This window comes from Triplophysa dalaica, chromosome 21, assembly GCF_015846415.1.
Source record: "Triplophysa dalaica isolate WHDGS20190420 chromosome 21, ASM1584641v1, whole genome shotgun sequence".
NCBI classification, from domain to species: domain Eukaryota; kingdom Metazoa; phylum Chordata; class Actinopteri; order Cypriniformes; family Nemacheilidae; genus Triplophysa; species Triplophysa dalaica.
The window spans coordinates 4,491,815-4,511,704 of NC_079562.1; the positions used below are offsets into that span (position 1 = coordinate 4,491,815).

The 19,890-nt window shown below is 37.5% G+C and overlaps 1 protein-coding gene across 1 annotated transcript in view; it reads right to left on the reverse strand.

Annotated features, from left to right (window-relative positions):
• The window catches only part of thsd7bb (thrombospondin, type I, domain containing 7Bb), a 39,535-nt gene extending 19,645 nt beyond the window's left edge, over positions 1-19,890 (reverse strand). The window contains exons 1-3 of the mRNA XM_056735561.1: positions 19,662-19,890; positions 8,192-8,344; positions 1,937-2,774 (exon numbers count right to left, since the gene is read on the reverse strand). Of these exons, the coding sequence (XP_056591539.1) occupies positions 1,937-2,774; positions 8,192-8,318 (965 nt within the window). The 5' untranslated portion in view covers positions 8,319-8,344; positions 19,662-19,890. The remainder of the gene's footprint in view (positions 1-1,936; positions 2,775-8,191; positions 8,345-19,661) is intronic.

The following is a 19,890-nucleotide window of genomic DNA, read 5'->3' on the forward strand; positions in this document are numbered from 1 at the left end:
TAGTTATGCTAAGGGAGTTTTATTTAAAGGATGGTTCAGCCAAAAATGAAAATTCTGTCATCACTTACTCACACTCTTGTCATTTCAAACCTGTTTTGCAATACACAAAAGAATATATTTTGAAGAATGTTGGGAAACAAACAAAAACACAGAAAAATATAGCTGCAAGCAGCAATTACGGGTCCAAGCCCAATAAAGGTAGCCTGGTAATAACAAACTCAGCTGCTTTGCTTTGTTTCGTAGACAGAGCCTGCAAGGGAATAATTGACATAATAATTATTTTCTCGTGGGGGGTGTCTGAAGTTTAAAATCATTGGAGTAGCATTAAGCAGAGCGGAGCCGGAGATAATCTGGGAGCTGGTTTGCTATATCAGACGGGGTACAGAAGCGAACTGAACTGAAATTGAGCGGAAGTACGAAGTCTGACGTAGTCAGGCTACAATAAACGGCCAAAGGGAAATATTTTGACATGTCAGATGACCACTAGGGGGCGCTGGCCTATAATCTTATTGGTCCTCTCAGAACATGACCTTTATGCACCACACCAAGTTTCAGCGATCCGCCATTGCATTTCTAAAATACTGCATTTTATGACAAAATTCCAAAGAAAACTAAATCTTTCACCGCCATTGACGAGTTATCTCGTCATTTTAAAAAATGGTCCCCCGCCAAATACGAGTTTTTATGGCAATCAGTGTTTATGCTGTTATACAGTAGGTGGCGCTGTCAAACTCCTTTGGGAAAAAGTACAAAATCCCAGAACCTAAAACGTATATTTCTTATCGAGTGGAATCTGGGTGGAATCTTTGACAAAAAACTTCAATTATCTCAGCTGTTTAATCAAAGTGATCCATTTTTGAAGAAACCAACTCACATCTAAGGAGTAATTAAAAAAGAGAACAATTGCAGATAGAAGAATATGGTTTCTATGGTTTAAAAGCTGATACTCTGGACATATTGTTTGTCCATATAATCTTTACAGAAAATGTACTGAGAGCCATTAAAGTTCACCGCTGGCGTAGGCTGGCAACTTTTTTTTAAAAGGCTGGCGGGCGAAGAGTTAACGGATCCAATAGGGGTCTGCGCCCCTTTAGGGATAGACCCCTAAATAAAGAAAACGCCCATAATTGAGTGCGATACTGACTTCCAAAAAGTGTTTAAAGAATAAGGTAAGCTATTCAGGATTGGACCAATATGAGAATATAAGACCGATTTTTTATTTTGATTTGGCCTTTGAAAAAGTACACTGGAGAGCTTCCTATGTCATAAAAATCTTCTGTAACTACTCGAAAAAAGTCTTCAGTTTTAGCAAATAAAAAGTCTTAGAAAGTAAAAACCTGAACACAATGCAGTGGGAATTCATTTCGTGCTTTCTCTGTGAAATCTCTTTCATAATAAAATATATATATATGTGTCTCACAGGAATTCTGCTGACTTCTCTGAATGTAGGGATCATCTGAAGTGTGTCTTAAACTTATATATTCACTCTAATCACATTGCTCTGCTGAAATCTCACTGGAGCTTATTATTGTGACCGTCAAAGAGCAACAAGTAGTATTTCAATTTAAATCAAATTTAATATTAATCAAGTATAGCACACTTGGGATGTTACCTAAACAGAAAAAAAGGAAAAGGGCTTTTCTAGTTTCTCATCATTCACAGTTAGCAATAATATTCAGATACTTTTGGGACAGTGAATGAGTAAATCCAAGAATAAAGTTTTGTTCTCTAATGTAAATAGAATAACATCAACTTTAATAGTGGCAGGAGAATAACTGAGAGTAGAAACGTAAGACAAAGACATTTATTACGAATTTTAACCAAATTTGGCACCTTGGAATTATTTGTGTGGTCATAGAACAGTTTTTTATAACTGAATAATTGGATGATTGATGTATGTATAATTTAAACTTTTATTTATTAAATGAAAGCTCACCTTATCATTGAATTCTTCCCATCACTCCTTGTGCAGCGAAGTTGCCGAGTCTGATATCCGATCGTGATTTCCCACAATGCTCTGTGGCCTATCTTATCATCATAGTGATTTTGATGATGAACATTGTGTCGTTTGACAAAATAGGCCGCTTTGTCTGCTTTATTTTCATCCAGCCCAAAACTAAAGTCCACTGTTGTCTTTCCAACAAGCGCTTTTCCTTTAAGTCTACACGGGCTCCAGGGCCCCACCCACAAACTGTAACTGTACTCCTGTTGGTCAGAAGGACATAGTGTGGGGTGGGTGTTGTCGTGGTTACACGGGCGTGTCTGGGTGAGGCTGGGACAGTCAGCACCTCCGTAAAGGGGCGGGGCTAGAACGTGCCTGATGCGTTGCTGGAGGGCTGACCCACAGGTGCGGCTGCAGGTGGACCAATGAGAGAAGGCGGAGACGACGCAGTCGATAGGACAGGGCAACAAACATGCCTGGTCTCGTTCGGGTGTCGAAGAGAACGCTTCACACATACGCAGGCTCACCGTGGTGCTGTTAGTGCGTTTCACACACAGCACTTCTCGGTTTTGTAATCCGTGCTGAGCGGTCACACATCGATTGGCTGGGAGGAAAGGAGTCGGGGTGCAGGGACCCCAAGGAGACAAACGCCATTCAAACAGATCCTTCTGGCATTCGCACGTCTTCACACACACTCGCTGGTGTGGCGGTCGATCAGACGGAAAGCAATTGGACTGATGTGTACTCCAGCCTTCTGAATGGACGCACCATACTGAGCGATTCTGGAGCCCGACAGAACCACAATCGCTGGCTATACATACACCCCATACACCTGCAGCAAAAGAGACATTCATTATTGATAATAATTAAGGATAATAATATATAAGGACATGAGGGGGGGAGGCGGATGTTTTAAACATAAAACATGACACCATCGTCCTCTGGGTAAGATAAAGGCCACATTCTCTTCATCACTTCACTGGTGAGGTCACTTAAGTTACCAAATCCCAGCTAATGCACCGAGTGAAGGCAGAAAATACTGTAGGACAGAGAAATATAGGGGATGACATCATCACAGTCGGACCACAGATGTCAGCAAAAAACACTTTCAGCCAATCAGATTAGAACACAAAATTGTGTCAGTAACTCTATCCTCATTCAATTAAAAGACTGCATAAAAGCCCAAATTATTTCTCCGGTCATGTCTGTGTTTAAATATCAATTTATCGGGAGACGGGATTCAGGTCTGCTGAGACCTGTCCTGCTTAGATCTCCGGCTTCATTGGGGTTATGAAAGTTGACACGCTGATTAAAGCCTTTAGATGAAGAAAAAATCGCTCTCGACTGTAGCTGTGTGAGGGAAACATGTACCACCACGAAAAGCAATATCTGTTGTATTTTTATTCCTCTGACTGCTTTCTTGGCTTAAAGCTGGTAAGGCAATTCGACATGGTGTGGGGAAAAACAGATTATAAGATAAGTAGCACTCAAAGTTTTGAAATGCTGTAGCAAATCTCATCTAGATATGTGCTCATTCAAATATGATGTTGCACGCACACACACACACACACGCACACGCACACACACACACACACACACAGATGCACACACGTACGCACGTGCAAACAGACACAGCTGTGACAAGCTCCTTCCAGTGCTCTTCCTGTCCATCTCATGGGGCGGGCACCCTCTTTCTCCTCTCTGTCACTCACATGGTTGTCATGGAAACGCAGCAGTCCAAGAGACTGTCCTGTCCTGTGGTGTCCTGCCATGAATCTGTGACACTAGATCATATCGAGAGCATCGGAAGCGAAGGCAACAGTGGCAGGACCGTGACACCACAAAGGCGGATGTACTGTTTGAACGGTTTTGCTGCAGGATATCTTATCTGGTGGAAGAATCCATAATATTCACTTCAAACATACAAAATCAGGAGTTTCACTCGAAAAATTTAAGTGAAACATTTTCCCCAAACACCATACTCTGGAAATTCATCAGCACAAATAAGAAACGTTGGTTTGAATGCATCTGAGACGGGTTATTTTCTGCTATTCAAATTTCCTAAAGCTGTAGTCGCCTGGAAGACTAGTTCTGTGGTACGATACTTCTATTATAGGAAGTATTTGGGGGAGAGTGTGGGTGCTAAGAAGAGCATTAGCACTGCTTTCTATGTGCCAGTTCACCTCAGTCAGCTGAAACCCATTCAATTGGTTCAATTAACTTAATGATAAATACAAGGACAGAGGACTAAACCAAACCCCATCCCATTAAGCCAAAGCCAGACAGTAATAAGTATATTTGGAAACAATCGGCGACTGCTTCCCTTATAAACAAGTGTAATGGTATAGATGCAACACAGCATGAGATGACAAAGCAGCCTTTGTTTATACAAAAATAAATCGGATTACCCATTTATGATGTCTGAAAGCGTTAGGCCCATTAGGGTTGTTTACACATCTAAAAAACATTTCCTGACCCAGAGGTCTCTCGAGAAGGACGGTTTTCTTCCTCTCAACGTTCCAGGCTGACATTGCACACTTTTCGGTCGTATCCTGGGTCCAACAATAGGGCTCATGACAGATTAATTACTCGCTGATGGCCAAAGACGCAATTACAGTGCTTTTCTGCCTATCACAAAGGAAATGGAGCTGTTTTTGGTCCGTCACGAGTCTGTGGGAGTTTGTGGTGGATTGTGACATCTTGAATGCAAAAGTATGCTGGAATGACAGGATACTGTATAACAGGGTGTTTACTTGTGCGTGCATATGAAGGGAGTTTAAAGTAATGCGCAGACGTTTTCTGTTAAAGTAATAGTTCACCCAAAATGAAAATTCTGTCATGAATTAATCAACCTCAAGTTGTTCCAAACCCATAAAAATTTCTGTGAACAAAGAGAAAGATATTTGGAAGAATGTCAGAACGTTTTATGGCCACCTTTGACTACCATAGTAGGAAAAATAGCTTTATAAATGTCTCTCGAACACAAAAGAAGATGTTTTCAAGAATGTAGGACAACAAAGAGGCATTTTTGACTTCCATTGTTATTTTTTCTACGATGGTAGTCAATGGTGCCAATTTCTTCCAAATAGTTTTCTGTGTTTAACCAAACAAAGACTTTTTTACAGATTAGGAATATTTATTTAATATAGTATATATATATATATATAACACCGTTCAAACGTTACAGATGAAATAAAGCTAAAGTGTCAGAGAAACCTCAAAACCTTTCAACAAACTTCTGATAAAACTCCTATGTTTCATTGATCAACAGTGTTGGGTAAGTGACTCTGAAAAACTAATGATATACTAGTTACTAGTTACATATTCAATAGTGTAATCAGATTACTGTACAAATTTGTCACTCCAAAAGTATTTAATTACTTATTACTACTTTCTATATCTTATATCAGCTTGATTAGTTATGTGATTCAAGGACATGAAACGGCTTATTTAATTCATTCATTCATTCAAATAAATAATAAATAACTACATTGATTATTCATATTAACTGACCAAAGTATACAAATGTGAGAAGGATAAAGTAAAGCATACATTTCAAGGTTAGACTTATAATTTTGATGTAATTTAGACTATTGAATATATTTCACAGTATTTAGTTTAATTACATCATAAGTAACTGTAATTACATTTCTGAAAAAATAATGAGTAACCCCTTATTTTACTTTTTCAAGGGAAAATTAATTAAATTACATTAACTAATTACTTAGTAACTAGTTACACCCAAAAGTGTTGATCAAATGTGAATCCAATTTATCTTCTGAACACCACCACCGATCATGACTTTGTCAAGGTTGTGTGTGTACGTAGTGCTGATTTCCTTCAATTCCCTGCACAAAATCAATCAAACCAAGAGAATGAAAGAAATTAGCACTTAATTGATTGAACAGTAAACAAAAGACAATTGCAGCACAAGATTCTCTGCTAAAAAACTCATGCAACGGTCTTCTTTTTTAAATAATCCTGTTTTGATATAAATTGCATGAAAGCAGCACCAAATCTATTCCAGTAAATTTTTGCTCTTTTTTTATCAAGGTAAATTTTCATCTTGTTTTTGTAAGACTTTTTCTGTGTCCAGCTCCTGGAAGCAGAACTCCATGGAGACAAGTTTAATATTAGGTTCTAATGTTGCCTGAGTGGTTTTAAGATAAAAAAAGAGTTTCCTCTTCCTCCACGCAGATTTCTTAATCCCAGAACTCGCCAACTGTATTACATGAATCAACATGAGGAAGAGAGATCCGAAGCTCAAGGAAACACGCCTCCCATCTATGCAAATAATTCTTTTTATAGGACTTTTAGAATTGACAAATGTCAGTGCTATTTGCCTGGTGTAAATAAGTCACACTCTCATCATCTACAGAAAGCAATAACCTGAAGTGTTTTCAATTGTTCTCAGCTCTTAAAATGATTTTATAAATTGATCAAGGCAGCAGTCCTTCATCAAAAGATGATTACATGATGCACAAGGGCACCATACTTAAGTATATACTGCATATGTTTACAAAGTTGAATTTGAACTTTTTGTTTTAAAGGTCCGTCATATAAAATTTAGCAGCATCTAGTGGTGAGGTTGTGAATTGCAACCAACGGCTCACTCCACCCCTCCCTTTTGAAGTACTACTTATTACAGGTCAAAGAAGTCATCACGTTTCTTTGCACGTTTCTTTTCTTTCACGGCTTCTTTGCTGAAGAAGATCACGTATTCGTATTCACAAAACTCTTTTTAGAGCAAATTGTCCGTTTAGGGCTACAGTAGAAACAACATGGCGAGTTCCATGCAAGGGGACCTGTGGTGTATGTAGATAGAAATAGCGCATTCTAAGATAATAACACATAACGCTTCATCATGCAAGGTCTTTATACACCTCTGAAGTCATAGTTATGTACTGTATATTATATTGCATTTCTGTCAAGAAATACACATTGGACCTTTAAAGCAAAAATTCACAGGCATCATTTTTCCGTGGTGAATTGCAGCCAGTGTTTCTAGATGGGAAAATTTGCATTTCAACATAAAAAAAGGACTGGAGCAGACCCACACTCTGAGGATGAACCATTTTCAAATTGACATTCCAGAAATCATCACCCCTGTGGGCCTGCAGAGCTGCTCTTCGATCCAAACACAGCACGTGAGGAGACAAGGTCAGAGTCTCGGTGGACTTACCAATGCCTCACACGACAACGCAGAGAACCTTCCTTAATGTCATCCCTCTTTTTTGGTTACAAACCATTTAAAGATGTATACACCCAACCGTTGGATGCTTGTTTCCGAGAAATGTATGGCTTATATATTGTAAGAGCACAGTATCTCGAACACAACGGACAACGTTAATGGGCCACATATTAATCTTCTGTTCAATCTCACGCTTAACAATTGTCGCCATGGCGACATGAAGAGCACTCCAGCAGGATATAAGATTGATCAGACTTCAAAGATAACACAGGCAGATGGTCTCGCACTTTTCAGCCATAATTTCAGAATTACCAAATGTGCATCCTTGCTGCTTCCAGAACTGTGACCGCAAGGATCAATATCCAACACAACAGGTCAGCTGGTGTTCCTGTCCATTCACTACTTCTCTATTAAAGCCAGATGAGAAATGAGCATTGCCTTCTGTCTCAGAATGTGGACTGACTGTACCAGACACTGTCATTCACACATTTGATTATATAATCCCAAGCTGTGACTTCTCCAACTGGTTCTGACCACAGAGAAACGAAAAAATTGTCAGACGTCTCAGCTCTGTCTGTGGATGAATTTTAGAAACGTAAACTGTGCTGTGCATATATCACACTACTTTTATGTGTGAATACATGAACAGAGGAAACATCACAATTCGATTTCAAACCAAAGTTCATCTTCCATATGAAATTACCTACTTCTGTGGGACAATTGAGATATTATATCCAGTTATATCTATTACATTTACTTGTAATCTTTCGACCAGTCATGTTTGATTGTTTTTGAAAGCTTGGAATAAAGTTCATGAAACACATGAAAGATGTGTGTGGGGCTTTTTCATTTGGATTCCATAAAGCCTTTTATACTATTATTGTATAGAAAAATAAAGTAACATGTGGGAAAAAATAACATGAAAAGTTTTTTGATTTCAATAAAAACAAATCTGAAAGTGGACGAGTGGTGACTGCAGAAAAATGCTGACAAATTAGACAGTACAGACCATTGTGATCAAGTCTGAAGCAAAATGAAAAGAAATATCAGCATCCCACCTTTTTTCCAAACGTACAGGCTTGTCTTTGGTGCGTCTGCCTCCAGGGAAAGAGTCATTAGCGCTACACAGAGCAGGGACGCCCACAGAGACAACACAAAGGTACTTTTATATCTCAGATATGCCATTATCTATCAGTATGTTGGTATCCAACCTGCAACAGAAGCAACATGATACATAAAATTAGTCTTATATTAAATCATACATCTTCATACATATACCATGAATACAAAAATGTGTATATTCAAATATTATTTTAAAGTGTGAATCCTTTATTGACTAGCACAAATTTTCTGTAGTGGATCTGCTAATATTTGAATAAATATTTTTTCTGCTATCATTTATTTCATTTATTTCATGAGTAAATTATGAAAATGTATAAAAAACCTAAACAGGTTAAATTCAAAATCTTTCTGTAAAGAAATTTTAACACAATCAAACACTGTGTGTGAAAGACTGTAGGATGTATCATAGAAGAACATCTCTAGAGACACTGAACAAATTTACACAAAAGCCAAACATGTGATCTCTTTCTGTCCCATGTTTCTCTTACTTCTTTATTTCAAAGCCACAAATAAACACCTTCCCAAAGGAAGAAAGATCCATGTAGTGTCTTAAAAGAGATTCATTTGCACTTGTTAGAGCTGCCAGGATGATGCGTGTGCTGTGCTCGTGGAGAACGTTTAAAGAGATGAACAAAATGCTTGGAGAGCTCTGCAACACAAAGAGCCGTGCCTGATTCCACTCTGCTAAATTACATCTGCCACATTCCCACCATGTCAAATCTGTTACTTAGAGGAGAGAGTAAGACCATGTTGAAAGAGAGGGAGACAGAGAATTAGAAAGAGACAGACGGAGGTTGGTGGCAAAAATGGAGAATAGACTGAATGTGCACTGGAGAGAGACAGAGTTAAAGGGACAGATTACGCAAACATATAAATTATGTCATCATTTACTCAACTTACTTACCTCGACTTATTCCAAATTGGTATACAGACAAATATTTGAAAGAATGCTTGTGTGCAAACAGTCCTTGGCCACCATTGATTTTTATTGGCATGTTAAGAGCAACACTGTGCTATAAGCTGTTTTCCTGTACAAAAAGCACACAATATTTCTAAATAGTTTTCAAAGCTTGACACATGTGAGTTTTCTTAATTCCTTATGACCAAAAATTACAATCTGACGACAAAAAGTTACAGGAGACAAATTGGTTTGTGTACTCTTGTGCTTACTTGTGTTCATATGTGCAATCTTGCCCTCCCCAATATGGCGGAGATGTTGACATTCTACTACAAACTACCAACCACCAAGTTTAACAAATTGTAAAGCAGAAGTCACCTGCTTGTCACTCTAATGATGGGAGAATAATGTCTTGTAAACAGTTCCTCGTGCTCATTAAATACCGCTAAACTTTCTCTTCCTCTCTACCTCTGATGTTTCTGAGAGATGATTCACTCTTTCCCAACATATTTTTCTCCCAATTCCTCAGAGCTCCCTAAACTTCCATCCATAAAAATAAACCACAATCATGTTTCATTCAGCGCTTGGCATTTTTACTAAGACAATGCTGTCTGGATCTGCATAGCCAGCTCCTCGAATGTTTGTTTCGCTGTGTCTCGCCTGTTATATTCTCTGAAAGGCTTGTAACAACTAAGGTGGGCACTGAGAGACCATCCCTCACATTTCTCCTTTCCTCCTGGTGCTGTTTTTTTAGCAATCCCATCTTGGATTTTACTGTGAGACTGTAGATTGACGCATAGCATTAAACATGTCTGTTAGCGCTGACCGGAGAATCCTGGCCAACGCTGAGTAATTACAAAGCTAATCATTTTCGACAGCGGCCCATTCATTCACTGGCACACAAACACAGATTTCAACCACATACACACACTTCAGTTTGCTTCATGACGTTAGTCTCATATCAGGTAGTTGATATTTTATGTCTCCTGACCATATTCCTTGTACACTTTATGGACATCAGTCTATTTGAGGCAGAACATGATTTGCCATTTTATGAGAATTTTCTTTTTATTTATAATGAGCATCAAAAATGTCCTTACAAGGTGGTTTTACTATATTTCTAAAAGTAACAATTAAATGTTAACACACACAAACACAAACTGTTGCCCAAACAACGGCCTGCATTTTTTAAGTTGGTGGTGTGAAAGAAAGAGAAATCCCTTTAGTATTCAATTAAAAGTTTAATTAAACAGTTTGTTGGCATGATTAAATGGGCTCTTCCTTTTCATTAAGCATCCAAATCTTCTCTGTTTGGGGGCAAGAGGACGCTAGGAAAAGAATAATGAACAAATGCATCTTAATCTCCGGAATACAGACATCATTAACAATACATCCATACACACTCCCGAGTCTCATCTTAGGCGATCTGTTTCAAAGCGAGCCGTTTCAATAAATGTGACTATGTGAAAAGGCTTTTACTGCTTATTCATAGCAATATTAAGCTCATTAACGTTCATTGCAGTTTTCATTCAAAGGACTTCTCGCTCTTTGAAATCAGCTTCTCACCTAGAAAAGCGCAATGACATTTTCATAATGCCAGTCGTAGACTCCTTTAAAACATTCAACTGCATTAAAATCCAACTTGCATTACATCTCCTACGCCTCCGCTTCAGAGTTGACTCAAAATTTCACACTTCGGGTGTAAAAGCAAGCTCGGATATCTAAATGTCAACGTGGATTACCTTTGTTTAACCTTCACATCTCTGGTATTGTAGTAATTAACCTGAGGGACATCTGAACTAATCTCCAGTTATTGCGACGGCTGCGCTCACAGATGTTGTCTCTTTATGAATCTGAGATCTAAGTTTTATGATCAGGTTAGTTATTTTTGCCTTATATAGATGGGACGCACCCGCCTGGCCCGAAGGAAACTTGTTTGGCTATAATATAACAATTTCTATTATATTTAATATTAATTTTTATTCAAATTTTGTCGTATATTCATTGTATTAAATTACATTGAAACTACAAAGTTTTGTCCACGTAACGTTTGTTTGTTGTTGCCACTGAAACAACCAACCATTGTGTCTGCACGGCCCCCAACTGAATTTAACAATTTTCAAAGGCCCCCCCTCCTGCTCAAAAACAAAAACTATATAAAATTATGTTTACTTGAAAGTATAAAAACTGACAAATAATAATACATACCTTTTTGTTGTTTTAAAATGTATTTCAATGCTCATTTGGTGTAATTTTAAATTATTAGTCATCCTGAGGCCCTCTTGGAAATCAACTGGGGCCCATTGCGGTCCACTTGTTGAGGACCAATGATCTATACTGTAGATCTTATTCAGCTTTCAACTTCCTTTCTATTAATTAATATTTCTCATCAGATAACATATTTTAACATTAAAGGGGTCATATGACACGGCTAAAACGAATATTATTTTTGTTTTAGAAGTAATGCAATGTGCTTACACGATTTAAGGTTAAAAATCGCTGTCCACATACTGTGCATGTTTGTATCTCCTCTTTGCTCCGCCTCTCTGAAACGTGCTGATTTTTTACAAAGCTCATCACTCTGAAAAGCGAGGTGTGCTATGATTGGCCAATTAACCAGTGCGTAGTGATTGGTCGAATACTGCAAGCGTGTGATGGAAATGTAACGCCCATGCCATATTTGTAACATCGGGTTCCAAAGCAATAGTACTGAACGCCCACCATTTATGCATATAAATTTGGGTGGTCTTAGTAATTCCAAAAACTGACATAGATTTGTGGGGGTGTGGTTGCACGAGGCGTTTCAGGCAGGTCTGGGTGAGCATTCGCTTTAGAATGCATCTTTTGTTCATGTACTTTATTTTAAGCAATTTAACTTTTCTAATACATGCATTGGCAACTTATAACTCACCAAAGACACAGAAAAACACATATTCGCTCCATATTACCCCTTTAAAACATAACATTACATAAATCAGCAACATCAAATTCAATTAAATTTCAATTTGAGTCGAGTCTCCAATGATCTGTATGAGGTGTATACGTCAGGTGCTCTCAACCTTTTCATGGTCGCGCCCCCTAGTAATCCCATTTAAAGAACTGCCGCCCCCCCAATCTGTACATTGAGGATAGATAAGATAATGTGTAAAAAAAATTAGCAGGACCTACAATTAGTTTCAGCTTCAGATGGAACATTGCACTCCGTCAATTTGCAATCGCGTTCCTCAATGCATTCATGATCGAGTTCCAAAGGTTGGGGTATCGGGAAACCGTTGTTCCCCACGTGCAGTACCTCTGCTCCCCCTGGTTGAGAACCTCAGGCAGACCACTTCAAATTAGCCACTTGAGGATCCATGTCAGATCGATGCATTATAAAGCAGCTTTTATGTAGGTAGGAGGGCAGATTTTGGAAGAAAGTTACACTCCATGTTTGAGGACCAAATGTGTAGGAAAATCAGAACAGTAAAAACAAAATCTGTGGTGTCTCCAGAGTATTCAGATTAGAAAGACAGACACCCAGCACATCAATGACGCCAATTTACATCAGCCAATTACATTAGTGTCAATAGTGATCTATTAGTGTGTGTGTGTGTGCTTTCTCCAATTCACTTGTTGTGTTTTTCTTCTGCATGTGTTCACGTACATATGTGGATCAATCTCACTGTTTTATCATGTAACAGAGCATCTCAATACCCCTGGCATGAGTCATAACTGGTTGGATCAGGTAACAGGGTTGGCGGCTCAATGTATGAGCTACTCGGTGACAAACTGACCTTCCCTGCTGCTGAGTCAATTACAGTTCAATTAGGACACAGACCCTGCTGTGGCCCAGAGCACTTGCCGCAGGAAGCATATGGCAGCTATATACGACGCAACCAGCCTTAGCTCTGCAGGAAACTGTCCCACATACACTTACAAAGCAGAATGAACGAATCAATAAAAATGCAGTTTCTATAAGGTCCAAATGAAAGCTCTGCACTGATACCGGTTTGAACATCTGTTTGGTAAATTACATGGTGGTTAGGGAGAGCAAAAGTCTTCATAGATATCAGGATATAATGCATGTAGAACATTGATTTGTTTCTTGATTTTTGTTTTGAGTTGTATGAGAAATGTACAGTTTATGTTTACAGCACACATGCATGAAAGACGATTTCAAAGCCCTTGTTTCAATACAACCGGGAAGGAAAAATCCCAAATTAGATCTCTTTAATGGGATAATTTTCCCAAAAGATGTCGCAACTGTTTCTTTTAGACAGCAATAAGGTTAGATGGAGACCATACAGGCTCTTTTGTTTCATAATCTTGTCTCCTCTGGAGTTTCAAATGAGATTATTATGTCTCACACTACGCTTGTGCTCAGAGACGAAATTGAAAAAAGTTTTTTTTTAATTAAAAAAACATCCTAGCTAGATTCTTTATAATTATATACTATACAATACTTTCATTATGCAAACTTAAAGCCTCGGGAAAAAATGAAGAGATTAAATTATATTCAGTTTTTCTATATTTAGCATTTTTTGGTACATGTTTAGGCAAAATAAAAATCATTCTGTGAACTTCTATTTCTCCCAAATTTCAGATAAAAATATTGTTTCAATTTGCATTTAATAGCAGAACATGAAAAATGGAGAAACAAGTCAAAATAACAGAAATTATGCTTTTTATCAGACCTCAAAAACTGCAATGAAAACAAATTAAGTTCATATTCACTTTTAAGGGATACAACAGTCATATTTGTACATGTATTTAGGAAAAGTTCAAATATATATTTTTTATGTGATAACCTGGATTTGTATTAATATGTGTCATGCTGTTAAATGACTTTGTCGCTCCTGAGGTTTGATTTTGTTAAAAATCACCTGGAATGACCACAATACATATTTTTTCTCCTAATTTTTTTCATTGGCTGTATACTCTAACTGTATGTAAAGATACACAGTTGTGTCTTTAATTTTTATTTCTGAGACAGATGGTTGATACTTACAGTATATTATAGCCTGCACTGCTTGAAAGCAACAGAAATGAAATGTCTACTGTATGCAGCTGAGATGAAAGCACTGCTTGGACACCCTATTGAGAACCTCTCATTCAATATACAAGTCAATATTTGTCAAACAGCAAAGACAAAAGCACAAATGGTATGACTGATTTATCCACAGCTTGAATGGTGTTGTTTTCATGTGTGGCAGACTAATACCAGTTTCTGCATGAGAAGTGCATGGGTAACTTGTGAGTCACTTAAAATAATCTCAACATGTTTTTGAATCATCTTTGATTGTCTTCTCTTTCATCTGTTTTTCATTTAGTTCTATTGTGATTCGTAGCCACAAGGGCTGAACAGAGAGCTCAGATTTTTGAGAGCAAAGATTATATTTGACACAGCAGAGGGAAACGTTCAGAGACACGTTGGCACTTTAACCTTATTTTAATAGGGGTTTCTTTTTGTATCAGTAAAAGTTTGAGTTTAGGAAACTTCAGCAAATAGATTAGACAGTCGATCCAGCACATTACAGAAGTGAATGGCCTTTCATCCTGATTTTAATTGAATGCATTTTGAATCTTACTGACAACATTAGAAGATTGCGTTGAATACAGAATGCACCTGATCCTACCCTGCAAAATGTATACAGCTGACTTTTGAACATGCTGTTTGTTGTGAAGTCTTAATAACACTCACCGAAGTGCGTTGGATGCTACAGTCACCGTGTTATTTCTAAAAAAAAACTCTTGTAAAAACTTCATGTAACCAATGACTTGGATGCTTTGAAGGACCTCTCTAATGAATCTTAAAAATTTTTCACAAAGTCTCGATAATCTCCACTGAAAGGACCACAGCAGATTTTAAAGATCAAATAGCAAAGGTCTAGACTGGTAAAGGTGACAAAAAAAAACAATTGAGAATGGCGCAGTGGGAAAATCTTAGATTTGTATGTTCAATCCTAGATTGGAAACCCAAGATTTCTATGTTAGCTGTATGTTTAAAGACTAATTTAGGTTGAATTTGTTTTTGAGTTAGTTCAAGTTTAAATTAATACAGCAAAACTGTCTATAAAAATATGTCCATCTGTAGGTTTGAAATCATGTTTATGTATAACTGCGAGGAATAACACTTTGTTTCTTGTCTCGTTACTTCTCTCTCTCTCTCTCTCTCAAATGTTCTTTTCAAAGTTGTGGAAATGTACCGCTTTATTCCAGTGCATAATTTGTGCATTTCGACGAAACTTACTCTCACAGGTGTACACAACACACTTACACGTTACAGACGTGTTAACTAAAGTTCTCTTTCACGCCAACAACTCAGAGAATGCTTGCACCATATGCTGAGACACTTTATTAACTCATGATATGAAGAACTTTCAAGTGTGCACAGATGATCAAACAGACTATCCGTCTCAGACTCCAAAGTGCACTTTTTCTCCAATATGTTTTTAGTTTAGTTTGGTGGATTTATTTTTAATAGTCACATTATCTCTATGGGATTGCTAACCAAATGTACACTGTGACAACTTTACAGTAGCAGAACTACTAAAACGTTCTGTACTTAATGACATTAAGCTATATGACCTAAAGATCATTACTCGAAAAAATAATTATTTAAGGTATATTGTACATTTACATGTATACTTTTGAAAGCAAAGTCATTATGTTGAACTAGTTGAGCAACACGATTTAGGCATATTTATTTATACTGATCAGATATTAATTTGAAACTAGGGCTGTCAAACAATTCAAACGAGATGAATCGCATCCAAAATAAAAGTTTGTGTTTACATAATATATGTCTGTGTACATTGCATATTAATTTTGTATTTATAAAGACATTTATTTAAGAAAAATATGAAAAGGAATAAACATTAATATATAATTAACATGATTGGCGAAAATAAATACATAAATACATGTAAATATTTACTAAATATACAGTATAATAAATACAAAATTAATATACACAGTACACAGAAATATATTATAAACAAACCTTTATTCTGGAGGCAATTAATTGTTTGACAGCCCTAATTGTAACAGTTCTCAGAAAATACAGTAAATGTTCCAGGATAACATTCAACCATGAAGCTTTTCTTTGCTCATTCTAGAAATGTGGTGGGTGCTGGCTGTAAAACTATACAGTCGCCCATCAACCGCCCAGTTTGTTTTTAAATAAATGCTAATTCTACTCTTCTCCTACTCTTCATTGTCTCTAAATGTCCTACAACAAACACATATTCTTCCTTGCCCATTTTTTGTCATTGAACAATAAATTATCCAAAAACATTCATGTCAACTTGTTTGCATTAAACAGAGAAGGTCGAATATGCTGAAACATGGACAAAAATCTTAGAGTTAGATGTTAATATAGTTGAATTGGACATAAAACTGCTTCCAGAAAAGTGCCACTCTAGAACCGTAATGCCTAATTTAGTTAACCTTAGTACACTAAACAGAGACAGAATGGGATCAAACTGGATAAGAGCACACCAACTAAAATTTGTTTTAAAAATTTGGTTCTTCTCTGAATCCAAGGTCTCACAACGACAAACTGTTTCAACCCCAATTTAATCCCTGGTAATATTTCACATTTTGTTTCTGCATTGGATTTTTTGGCCCTGTTGTGTGCGAACATGTGTAATCTTGCCTCTTTATGTGTTCTCTCTGTAGTAACATGTCCCGTTTATGCATAGGGGAGGTGGTAGGAAGGCTCCGAAGACAACGATTATAGTCCCCAAAAAGTGTATTATTGATGGCAAAATTTAGAGGAAACATGCACAACGCAAAAAGAAAGAAAACAATCTAACAACGTGTTCACAAACATAATGGCACTAGGCTCAGCCTTAACAAAGAATACAGTTGCTTTAAGCAGCAAAACAATTCATAGCGCCCTGACACCTCTCTTACCCCAGGTTACAACTAGACTGGCTAAAATAACCTTGGCCAGCCTCACCAATAGAAGAACTTTCATAGAAGAACTTTCCCCTAGCAACTATTGGGGTGATAAAATCTCTCAATGAACATATCCAACATATAATCGCTAAACAATAAAACCAATGAAGAAAATTCTTCAAATGATGTCCCATTATTGGGTATCCAACTCTTTAAAACAGCTTTGAGAACAATTGGTCAAGACCTCAAGCCAAAAGTTATATTACTTGGCCCCAAATTGCAATATGGTACGACACACAAGAACGAATAAGGACAACTTTTGTCCTGCCTCCTATCTTAATAGGAGGTACCAGTCCAGGAAGTGGTGAGTACGCCACGTGGCATGTAAAATGACTTATTCACATATACAATATATTACAAAATAAATCACATATAATCTCCAATTCGTCTCTGTGTGTTTTAATTTTGCTTATAGGAACATAAATCGAAGAATAAACTATAAATCACAGCAATCATTCCAAGAAACAATAACGGCAAACCACACACACCTCATGGTTAGCATGCAAGAGATGACTAAAAAAATCACCAACACAATGTTTTTGCCAGGCGACAGTTCTGTGAAGATTATTTAAAGTATCTCTATCTGGACCACAATGACCACTTGGCCTATGCTAGCTGAGCTTCAGTGGGAGACCCAACAGCATTAAATATTCAATCGCGGGTGTTTCACAGTTAAACTGGTAAAGCTGTGTGTCCGTTGTGTGTGTACGAGGGTCGTGGTGTGTGTGCGCGCTCTGGTTTATACTGGATCCCCTACAGGCTGAGTCTGGTAATGAGGTTAATTAGCAGATTTAAAGATATGATACAAACACGCATCTGAATAGCAATGAGCTCTCCAGCACTTCATATTTGGATTGATTTCGTCGAGAGGACTAAACTCATTTGCAGTCTCTCTCTCTCTACACACAAACATGAACACACATTTATAGGGAACTTGAAATTCCAAACTTTCCAATGACTAAAACAATGATTTCCACATATAAAATTGGTTGGAAATCAATGAAAAATGATATATCAATGAGTAACGGTAAGTTCTTTGAATCTATGGCAAAACCTGCAGGGGTTGCATGCTGAAGCAAACATTGATCCCATGAATCCATTGCTACAATTTCTAAACAATAAAGCTATATTTGCCTCCTCTCCCCCATGTGATTAAACATAAATATCCACTTCTAAAGACCGCATATATGTGCATGTCTGTGATTGGTCCTTTTTCACAATAGTCGAAATCATTTCCAAGGCAAAACCTTGATTGCTAAGTGGCCCAGCCACCCCACCTCTAAATTATGAAAACAATAACATTAATTATGAAACACGCTATAGGCTTTAAACATTCACATTAGACTCTAGTCCACAGCACACTCGTTCAATCATCCGTCACTAATGTGCACTCCTAACATGGGAATACACGGCACAAATGCACACCGCATTCTACTTTCAATGTAGAAAAACAATAGAATAGAATCACACAAAGCGTTGAACGCCGCATCCCAAATTCGTGAAGCTCAGAGAGCTTTATACGACACACATTTTATGTCTGCATAGATGAACACACACACACAAATCTACAACACAGATCTATAAAAATGATAGGCAGGTTCAAGCCTGCAGGTAAAAGGGGAGATAAAAGACGTAGAATGACAGGCAGAAAGATAGTAACATTTTTTTATAAAAATGTAGATTTTAAATATAAACATTGACACAAAGTCACAAGGAAAAAGGTTTTGCTGTGTTTGAAAGAAAAAGCAAGGAAAGGGGAAAAAGAAACTAAGAATGAGAATGATAGTGAGAGAGACAGAGAGGGAGATAAGAAAAATGGAGAGAGCAGAAAATTAAAGCTATTAAAAGCACATCTGTGAGGAGCACAGGTAAGCCTCCGTCTAACTCAACTCTAATGAAAAATTCAATTAAAACTCATCAAATACAGACAGAAGGCGTGTGTCAAATGCTCAAATGAGTTCTTCTGTATACCTTCCAGACAGTAAAGCAACACCGTACTGTTTTACCTCCCTTTCACTTCTGTTTCAAAACTTAAAGAACAACAACAAGACGACGTGGGTGGTTTGCTGTCAAGGTCACACTGCACACATACAAAATCTTCAGAGGTCTAAAGTAACATCTGTTCATCTCTGCTGGCTGAATTCCTCATGTTCTTCATCCGTCTCATAGGAAAGAGGCTTAATCTGCTTCGTGAAATCGTCTATTAACCGCCTGATGAGTCTGAGAAAAACTTTCTAAAGCCACATGAAGAACGCTCATAGTTATACCGCAAATCACAAATATCGGTTTCATTTCTCAAGTGTTTCTATCATACAACAATGGAATAAATGTAGACTTTCTCCTGGGGAAATAAAACCCTATAGCATCTTAAATGCGTCTTATCTGGAGTTTCGAAAGAGCAATACACAGAACACAGAACACAAAGTATCTTATTGAAAAAAATACAGATTATTATTTGGAAATGTCTACTAAAAATACTGTCATTTACTTTTCACACACTTGCTTTGTCTCCCTCTCAGAAACACTAACACGCACGCATGCACACACACACACATACGCAATCTTACCTGTCCAACTGCGTCCCTCTGACTGAGACACAATGTGAGCAGCGAAAAAGAAGTGATAAAAAAGGAGAACAGGAGAGTTGAGGAGATATATGACAGCCGATACAGAAACACAGTGTCAAATATTGAGAAAGTAGGAGAGAGAGAGAGTGCGAGGCTGATTAATGTGCGTGAAAGACGGATAGAGAACAGTATCCCAGTGGGCAGTCCTTTCTGAAGATTAAGCAGCAGA